The 10,475-nt window shown below is 40.8% G+C and overlaps 1 protein-coding gene across 1 annotated transcript in view; it reads left to right on the forward strand.

Annotated features, from left to right (window-relative positions):
- The first annotated feature begins 293 nt into the window (after positions 1–293).
- Positions 294–10,475, forward strand: part of NIPAL1 (NIPA like domain containing 1) — a 31,233-nt gene continuing 21,051 nt past the window's right edge. Inside the window, exon 1 of the mRNA XM_007949447.1 lies at positions 294–393. Coding sequence (XP_007947638.1) covers positions 294–393 — 100 coding nt within the window. The remainder of the gene's footprint in view (positions 394–10,475) is intronic.

The raw sequence follows: 10,475 nt of genomic DNA on the forward strand, positions 1-10,475 counted from the left end.
TCCATGCTTTCTCGATTTCTCCGCTGGGAATAGCTCGTCCCCCAGTTAGTCACTAGGAGGCCAGGGACTGCTGCTACCTGCGTAGGTAGAATCAGTACCTAGCCCTAGTGGGCGTGGCTCTCTGGAGGGTCCACCCAGCCCTCCCCATTGGCTGAGCTGTCCAGGGGCGGGGTCAGCGTACACCCTCGGCGTCCTAGCAGCTCTGTCAAAACGCGGGTCAATGGGGAGGAGGAGAGGCTGCCCAGGTGGGTGAGAAGCAAACGCCAGCACCTGGGAAGCCCCATCTGGGGGCGATGGCGGGACAGGTGATGCTGCCGCCCGGAGAGCCCTGCCGAGAGGGTGAGTTCCTGCCTCCACACTGGGGCCCCGACATTTGGGTGGCAGAGAGACCGGGTAGGCGGTCTCAGCGTTCTCGTGGAGTCGTGAGAGGAATGTATTGACTCTCAGCGCATTCATTTATGTATTCATTCAGTCATTCAGTCAGCCAGACAACAAATATTTGTGCGTGCTAACCATTCGCTGGGCTCTGTGGGGAAGCCTGGGCGAACAAGTCAGACGCGGTTCCCCCTTTGGTCTGAAAGGCACCCCAAGTAAATTACAGTGTACTATCATGACGCGGGTATTCGGGGTACCGTAGGAAGACTCTCCCGTGCCACTGCCATCTGAGCAGGATCTTTTTCTTCGGCTCCCATACTATTCTAGAGTCCGCGGTGGACGTCATCCTTTGGGCAATGGGCGTACCCAGTCGGAGTCTGGTGCTACGCCCTGACTCACTGTGCAGTCACTTTTTGGCTACTTAAGGCTAGAGTCCCACAGGAAAGGAAATGGGGAACTGAGCGCGGTCATTAGTAGGCACCTCTCACGACTTTCTGGACTGGGATTTCAACCTCCACCCAAGCCCTGTCATAGTGCTTGGCGTGGCTCTTTGCCCGTTGTTTACAACACTGTTAGGCTTTCTACAGTCTCCATACAGAAGGTGTAAAGGCGCTTGTGAGCTGGCTACAAGTGTGTGCTGGGGTGGGGTGGGGAGGGTGTCGTATATCCATTGGAGGGGTGGTATTCACTTTATCAAGGGGAAACTGGCTTTCCCAATTTCAAAATTTTCCTGGTAATAACTTGGAAAGGAAGGCGGTGGTGAGAGGTGCGGTGAGAACTCTTTCTTTCCATACTTGCTAACAGCTTTCCCAGTTTTCCAATTGCCTTTTCCATCTTATTCCTTTTTACAGAGGGAGTAAAAACAAAAACAAAAACGAAATAGTCAAAACTTTGTCGTCAAGAGCGAAGGGGCACAAACAAAGAAAATACCCAAGCAATCCATAAACTTTTCAAAAACTGAAAATTGGCAGTTGGTTGCTAGGCAGCTGGGTCTAGAATTATTTCCTAGATAGTCAGGTTATGTGGTAAAAAGAAAAAAAAAAAAAAGAGCTTTTGTTCCTAAATAATTCCTGAACCAATAAGTTAAGTTACTGTACATCCACCTTTGTTTACCCAAGGATCAGTAAGTATACAGGGTATGTGAATTACACCACTTACTGGAACTTCTGGATGTTTTTCCTGCTTCCCTCATGCATTTAATTCCAAAAAGAAATATTCAAGCTCAGTGGGTAATGCTTTCGATTAATTGTGGTAAAAAAATTGTGTGAGAGAAATTGGAATCCACTTTATCAGTGGTAGGAAGAGATTGGGTTTTGGCTTCAGGCAGTCTTCTCAGAAACCACTTAAACTTCTTGAGCCTATCTTGTCTGTGAAATGGGAATATTGCCTATGGTTTACAGGTGTGAGGAGTCAGTGCAAATGGGGTTACATATAGAGCACATAGTTTACAGCCTGACACGGAGTAAAGGCTCAATTTTTCATTAATTTGTTTATTAATTCACTCATTTATTAAAATAACAAGCAAGAGTCCCACGTGCTTGGCACTGGCCTAGGTACATGGATAAAAAGATCTGTAAGACAGTCTAGTTCTAGATTCTAGGACTAGGTCCCTGCCTTCATGCTTACAATTTTGTTGTTGTTGTTGTTGTTATGTGCTGTCGAGATGGACCCAACTCATAGCAACCCCTCTTTGGGTTTCCCAGGCAGTGATCACTACAGAAGTAGATTGCCCCGTCTTCCTTCTGAGGAGTGGCTGGTGGATTTGAACAGCCAGCCTTCTGGTTAGCAATCAAGTGCCTTAGGCACTAAGCTACCAGAGCTCCTGTTTACATTTTAGATGACAGATAATAGACAAGAAACAAACAAATAAAAAAGGTCACTATATGGAAGGTTGGGCAATCCTACTTCCGTAGTGATACTGCCTCAGAAACCCAAGGAGGGGTCGCTATGAGGCTATGAGTCAGGGCTGACTCGACGGCACATAACAACAACAACATAGATAGTGCTAAGGGTCTATGGGGGAGCTCTGGTAGCATAGTGGCTAAGGCACTTGACTGCTAACCAGAAGACTGGCGGTTCAAACCCACCAGCCACTCCTCGGAAGGAAGGTTGGGCATTCCTACTTCCATAGTGATACTGCCTCGGAAACCCAAGGAGAGGTCGCTATGAGTCAGGGCTGACTCAACGGCACATAACAACAACAACAACAAGGGTCTATGGATAATGTATTAAGAGAATTGTGGGTGTTTAGATTGGATAGTCAAAGAAAGACAACTGGAGAAAAATGTTATTCAAGCTGAGACCTGAAAGATAAGGAGTCCATTTGAGATGTGGGGATAGAGCATTCCAATTGGACTTCCATGAAGAAAAACTTAATCCCATAATTATTTTAATTTTACTTTAAAACCAGAGATGCTTTAAAAGAACTTCTAGCCCCAAAACACTTCAAAACACAAATTTAAACATATCGGCATGTTTTTGTGTGTGTGTTTCCATTTAGGTTTTTGATATAATAGCACACACTCTACAGGTCTAGTTTGGGTCCAACAGCCAATACAACAACAACAATAGAACAACTCACTGCCATTGTGTCGATTCCAACGCATGGAGACCCCCATTTTGTTTGAGAGGCTGTAAATCTCTATGGAAGTAGATTGCCCTCTTCCTTCTACGGAGGGCTGGTAGGTTTGAACCGCCAAACTTCTGTTAGCAGTCAAATGCTTTCTCCACTATGCCACCAGAGCTCCTTAACAGCCAATATAGCTTTCTTAAAATGAAAATAAGACACCATAAAAATATAATGTAAGAAAAACAGCCATCACCTACCAAGCATCAGTTACTTATCTCTAACACTTTAGTGATTTTAGTAATATACAGAGTGTGAAAACAGCAGCAGTTTATGTAGAAAATTTGATGGTCAGTTTTCCTCTCAAAGTGCTTGGCTTCCAAACATACCAACAGTGGGAAGACCTTGTTTAAGGATCTAGGTTTTTTCATGTTTAATCAATAGTATTGTCTCTCAATTTTGTTTTGGTTAACTGACATGGATTTCTTTTCCACTCAACCAGTAGAGACATCTACTATGATTTGATTTCCACATTTGCTGTAAATTATTTCTCATTTTTATTCTGCTCCTCTTATTGTTTGTACTCTCATTAAAAATGTCAGCACCACCTGAGGTAGATACACTCCTTGGAGAGAACAATCATGGGAGAAAGAAGGGCTGTTTAGGCACAAGGAAACAGCTCAGGGGGCAGGAGTGCATGGAGGGATGGACACAGGGAAGAGGTGACTGTCGGAAGGAAGTGGGAGGGGAGCTGTTGCATTGTGGTGAATTGTGGTCAACGTCATGAGACAAAGTTATGTGAACTGCTGTATGGGAAGTGAATTTGCTCTGTAAATTTTCACCCAAATCACAATAATAATAATAATAATAATTCAGCCCCATGAGAAAGGAGATCTTTAATCTGTCCTGTTGACCACTGTGTGCCCAGTTTTTATAATAGGGATTATCACACAGGAAGTGTGCAATAAGAATTTGCTAAGTGTTGAATGAGTGATAAGGAGTCCATCCTGAGATCTAGGGGTAGAACAGATACCTAACATAGTGGTTATTGAATGACTACCTAACAAAACTGCATTGTAGCTATTCAACTGCTATTTTGTTGAACGAATCTATGAAATAGATATATGTATACACTATATTATTATAAAAAGATCTCTGGTGGTGTAATGGTTAAGACACATGGCTGCTAACAAAGAGGTTGGTGGTTAGAACCCACCAGCTGCTCTGTGGAAGAATGTGGCCTGTTCCCTGGGCCCTGCTATCTTAAGCAGTTGGCTTCTGTAAAGATTTACAACCTTGGAAATCCAATGGAGGTCTCTAAAAGTTTAATTGATTCTATGACATTGAGTTTAGTATGTTTTTACAAAGTTATAATTAAGCTGTACAAAGAAGTTTGCTTTGATTGGGAGTCAAAGCAAAAATAGTCATGACTATTTAAATAGTCATGGAAAGTGACTATGAGATTCCTTTAGATTGGAGAGGCAAGGAAGAAGGTCTATCTAAGGAGATGGGCTCAGTGATGAGAAAGAGATAACTATGCTAGCCAGAACTCCATAAAGGGCTAAGCAGTGGCCACTTAAGGGCTGTAAGGTAGAAAGAAATTTAGCCATAATGGGAATAGAAAAACCAAACCAAGCTCACTGCAGTCGAGTTGATTTCAACTCACAGTGACCCCTCCTTGGGTTTCCAAGGCAGTATCACTACAGAAGTAGATTGTCCCATCTTCCTTCGGAGGAGTGGCTGGTGGGCAGATGGGAGAAAAAGTTGTAGGTAATGAGATTAGAAGGAGGATTCAGTAGGGCTCTGTCCTTGTAGAACTCAGTGTGAATTTGAAATGTTTTTCTGAAAGAGGAGGGAAGCCACTGTAGGATTTTGGAAGGAGGAATGACAAGATTGGACCTACCTTTCTAAAGGCTCCCTTCACCTAATCTTGACCCAGTCTACTTTTTGGCCTCATCTCATACCTCTCTCCTTCCACCCACCACAGGCAGGTTGTTTTGTTGTAGTACCTTCAACTACTCAAGCATATTCCTACCTCAGGTTTTTGCGTTTACACTTAGCAGCAAGGCTATCCCATTAAATCTTGTTTTAAAAATCAGTCTTTTATGCTGTTTTTGGAGTCCCTGGGTGGTGCAGTCACTTTTGGTCTCTGCCACTAACCAACAGGTTGAAGGTTTGAGTCTACCCAGGGGTGCCTTGGGATCTACTTCTGAAAAGTCAGCCACTGGAAACCCTGTGGAGCTCAGTTCTACTCTGACAAACATGGATCTCCATGAGTCCTAATCAATTTGACAGCAAGTGGGAAAAAAAAAAAAAAAAATGCTATTTGTATTGCTTTCTATAGTACTTACTACACCTAAAATATAATGCACTTATTTATTCATTTGTTTATTATCTCTCTCCCCACTCTCCCCCTGGAATACGAGAGCAGGGATTTTGCTACTATACTCTGCTATATCCCCACTTCTAGAAAATGCCTACCATATAGTATCCAGACAGTAAGTATTTATCGAATGAATAAATACAAAAAAAGCTAATGTTGCTGGAGAGGGGTGGGTAAGAGGGAGTGTAATGCAATATGAGTCAGAGATGAGCAAGGTTCAGAGCATGTAAAGCTTTAAAATTTAGGTTTAGAAATTTAGATTCTGCTATGATTTTGATGAGTCGCTATGAGTCGGGGCTGACTCAACGGTACATAGCAACAACAACATGATTTTGATGTAAAATCTGTGTGTGTGGGGGTGTTAAGCAAATAAGTGACCATAATGTATTCATACTGGCTGATGTTTGGAGGATGAATTGTAAGGGAGATAGAGTCCTTCCTATGCCAATATGAATAGGCAGGTGGGTTGCATAGTAAGCAACCTAAGAGTCAGTGGCTTAAAACAGTTACATATTTTTCCTCATGTGTCTGTGGATCAGCTAGAGATTGACAGATCTAGACTAAGTTTGCCTGGGTAGCTTTGCTTGGGTTCCAGGTCTAGCTGGGCTCAGCTTTCTTGATATGGATGACCTCACATCTGTTCTGTTTATGTTCTGGGACCCAGGCTGAAGGGGCAGAAGCTTCTCAGGGAAGATCCATTCAAGGGTAATTAATGACCTAGGTGCAAGAGAGTAAGCCCAACCACATAAGCACATATGAAAACTCTTATTATCACCTCTGCTGACATTCATTGGTCACCAAGTTACATGCAGCTCAATATCAAAGGAAGAATACTTTTCTTCTTTGGAGGGGCACAGGAGTGAATATTTGCAGATTAATACTGCAAATGATCACAGCAGAATAGAGGGTGAGACAATGACTTCCTCAAACTGGAAATACCTTGACAGCAATTAAAAATGTAGCTTATGCAATCACTGATGTCTTAGAAATCAGAGATTCTATTCTATGCAATAAAGTGATCAATTTAAATTATTATTCTCCATAGACATAGGATCTCTGGTGGCGTAGTGGGTAAGGCATTTGGCTGCTAACCAGAAGGTCGGCATTTGAACCCACCAGCTGCTCCTCATGAGGAAGATGAGGCAATCTGTTTCTGAAAGGTTTACAGGCTTGGAAACCCAATGAGGGTCACTATGAGTTGGAATTGACTTGATGGTGGGTTTGTTTTTTGTTTTTGTGGTTTCATAGACAAATATAATAGTACTTCAAGAAATTTTCTTTTTCTGAAAATGGTAGCAATATGGGCCTAGGAATCCAGGTACTTGGCCCTGGTTTTAGCAGATGTATGACTTTGACAAGTCACTTAATAGCTTGGACTCAGTTTCTTTAAAATACCTTTCAGCTTTCAGTCTCTGCTGGCGTAGTGGCTAAGACATGCAGCTGCTAATCAGAAGGTCAGCGGTTCAAACCCACCAGCTGCTCTGGGAGAGGAAGATGAGGCAATCTACTTCTGTACAGATTTACGGTCTCAGAAAACCAATGGGGGTCACTATGAGTCAGTATTGGATAGCAGTGGGTTGGATTTGGTTTTGGTTTTTCATTGTCGGCGAGCTTAGGACTGGTCCATCAGCAGCATTTATGAGCCACCACGCGAAAGTAAATTACTTTGGGAACAGAGATAGCTTTTGATCAACCACAAAAGTGTAGAAGGTTAAACTCTGAAGATATCTTCAGAATTGAATCATACTCTCTAATTTTAGTGATGCAGAAACTGAAGCCACAAGTGATTGATTACTCAACTAGTCCATGCTAACACAAAGTTAGTGGTAGAGCTTAAGGTGGAGAAAAACATAAAATCCTTCAGAAAATTTATTTTAAATTTTGGAGTTATCTGTGTTTGTGTATAAACTTCTGTACATGTACATTTGTTGTTGTTGTTGTTATGTGCCATCGAGTCGGACTCGACTCATAGCGACCCCTCCTTGGGTTTCCGAGGCAGTATCACTACGAAAGTAGATTGCCCCATCTTCCTTCCGAGGAGTTGCTGGTGGATTTGAACCACCAGCCCTCTGGTTAGCAGTCAATTGCCTTTAGCCACTATGCTACCAGAGCTCCCACAGGTACATTAGTAGATATGTATTTAGTTGAACATGTGAAAGTGCTGTTTATCTGGGATCAAAAATTGTCAAATATTCTCAATTTCATATGGGTCAAAGTTATATAAGAATGTTAGCAATATTTTGTAAGAGCAAAACCACTAACTTACCCAAATATCTACCAACTGTCAAAAACAAAAGTTAATTGTAGTATAGTCATATAGTGGAATTTATAGAACAGTGGGAAAAAACAAACTCTACAGCCACATGGGTCAGTATTGGTGAATCTCAAAAACAAGCAAATGATCAAAGAACGCCTACTGTATGAATACAATTTTATAGTGTCAAAAGAGGCAAAATGAAACAATTTATTATTTAAAGAAATAATCATATAGGAGAAAATACTTAAAAACACAAACAAGGTTATGTTAAACACAAAATCAGAGTAGTTGTTCCTTTGAGAAGTTATGTTTTATTTCTTATATTGGGTGGTTGATACCCGAGTGCATATTGAATTATTTTCTTTATAACTGACATTTAGTTCCTAAATAATCATAACTCAACATTTAGTTAAGTAAGTAACACAGCATTAAAGGAATAACAAATGCACTACCTTGGCAGGGATATAAATTGGTACAGTCACTTTAGAGGACTATTGGCAGTGTCTATTAAAATGAAAAGTAATCTATGCATTGGATTTTCTCTTTCTGTGGTATAGGAAGCCTGGATTAAAATCACTGGATAATTACTTTGCTTGCTCAGATCCTAAGAAACCAACTCTGATTTTGAGATCTGATTCCTCTGAAACACTTCAAAGTCCCTGCCCACACACACTACATCATCCCTCTCTCCCCTCAGGTCCAACACACTCCTTATCCACCAGCCCACCATTCACTCCTTCACTTCCTCCTTGAGTCATATCTGTCATAGGCTTCCTCGGCAACATGCTCCAAAACGTAAATCAATGTAAGATCTGAGGTTAGTAACCAGACGAGATTTTTATTATTTTTCCTGCCAAAAAACTTACAGCCTTCATGTCCACTATTTACAATAAGAACTTGCAAAATGCAGCAAAGATGATCTGATGCCCTGTGTCACCCTCCACCCCCATGCGCTCTAATAAATATCAGAAACGTTTTGCATTGACAACAGTGTAGAAAGAATATTGTTTCCCTGGAATGAGATCCACCCACACTGATTTCAGAGATGAAGTTTTGGAATGGTTATGTTAACTACACACTAAGCGACGTGAATACAGCCTGGAATTCATTAGAAAGTCTACTCAGATGTTTTCTCAGAAAGGAATGTAATTGAAATTCTTACTAACAAAAATATCCACAATTACTTTCCATTATTGGGGTTTAGATGAGATCAACAATGCCCAGAACAAGATTTCTGTGGACTGGCTTGCTTGAGAATTTGCAATTTGAAAATTTACTAAAATAAACTACTGGAAAATTCCTCAATATTATTGGATACCCCTGATATAGTTCTTCTTAAAATATTTAGAAGTTCAATTCAGAATATAATCTGTATCTTTGAAACAAAGTTGGTTCATACCCAAATTACAAAAATGAGTGAAATAATAGTCACGAAAACTTTGAACTCAATTATTTTGCCATTTTCCAGACTTGAACTTTGCAGCCGTTTGTATTAAACTTAGTTTGTATTAAAATTCTGATTTCCTCACACAACTTTACCAGGGAGACAATCATTCATTTATTGACATTTTGTTTCTAAGACATCGTTTGGTGAAAACTGCCTCTTATTGTTATTCATAGACCTTCTTGATATTTTTTGGATGTAAGACTAATTTTTCATTGATTTCTAAAGCTGTAGTTGATTAATTTTCCTCCATCCCTTTTTGATTAGAATAATTAATGCTGGAAAAATATGCTTTTTTTTTAATTTCCATAAAAGGAAAATAGTTGAGAAGACAGAAAATCTAATCACAATATCACTTTGTAGATATCTTTTCAAGTAGAGAACAGATCACAAATAGTTTCTTATCACATAGTGTAAAATGTTTTCATTTTGTGTTTTGATGTTCAAAATTCCAAGGCACTATTTGGAAGCAAAAAAAAAAAAGAAGGTGGGGACCAGGTTTGCTGGTCCAATAGAGCCTGGTGTAACCACTGAGACTATGGCCCCTAGCTGCCCTTCAGGTCTGGAATTGAACCCACAACTGTGGTTTCCAGCCAAACAAAGTACAGTCATGTGAGTTAAACATTTACCTCAAGTAGACACACGCCCTGGAGAAAACAATCATGGGAGAAGGAAGGGCTGCTTATGCACAGGGAGATAGCTCAGGATGCAGAAGAGTATGAAGGGATGGACACTGGGAGGAGGTAACTATGGGGAGGAAGTGGGAGGGGAGCTGCTGCATTGTAAATTTTGGTCAATTACGTGAGACAAAGTATATGTGAACTGCTGTATGAAAAGTGAATTTACTCTGTAAATCTTCACCCAAATCCTAATAAAAAAAGAAGAAGCTAAAAAAAAAAAAAAAAGGAAAAATTAAAAAAAAAAAAAAATTCCAAGGCACTTACACTACTGGTGTTGGCTCAGTGAATTCACATTCTTATTTGAATCTTATTCTTAAAAAAAAAAAAAAGTCTATTAATGTTTAACAAGGAGCTCTGGTGGTGTAGTGCCTAAGGCACGTGACTGTTAACCAGAAGGCTGGCGGTTCAAACCCACCAGCCACTCCTAGGAAGGAATGTTGAGCAATCTACTTTCCTAGTGATACCGCCTTGGACACCCAAGGAGGGATCGCTTACAGTAGAGCTGTAAGGAGGACAGCTCTACTCTGGTACACATAAGTTCTATTAGAAAAAGTTGACTTTGTAGAGCCAAAAAATCATTCTCTTCAGGGAAAGTGGTATGGAAAACTAAGTCCACTTTAAACCATATTTTCTGAAATGCACAAGTTATACTCCACTAATAGGCAAGCACTTGACTGCTAACAAGAAGGCTGGAGATTCAAACCCACCAGCTACTCCTCAGAAAGAAGACTGGGCAATCTACTTCAGTAGAGATACCACCTCAGAAACCC

This window comes from Orycteropus afer, unplaced genomic scaffold (genome assembly GCF_000298275.1).
Source record: "Orycteropus afer afer isolate SDZICR_OR568_19922 unplaced genomic scaffold, OryAfe1.0 scaffold00246, whole genome shotgun sequence".
Lineage (NCBI taxonomy): Eukaryota > Metazoa > Chordata > Mammalia > Tubulidentata > Orycteropodidae > Orycteropus > Orycteropus afer.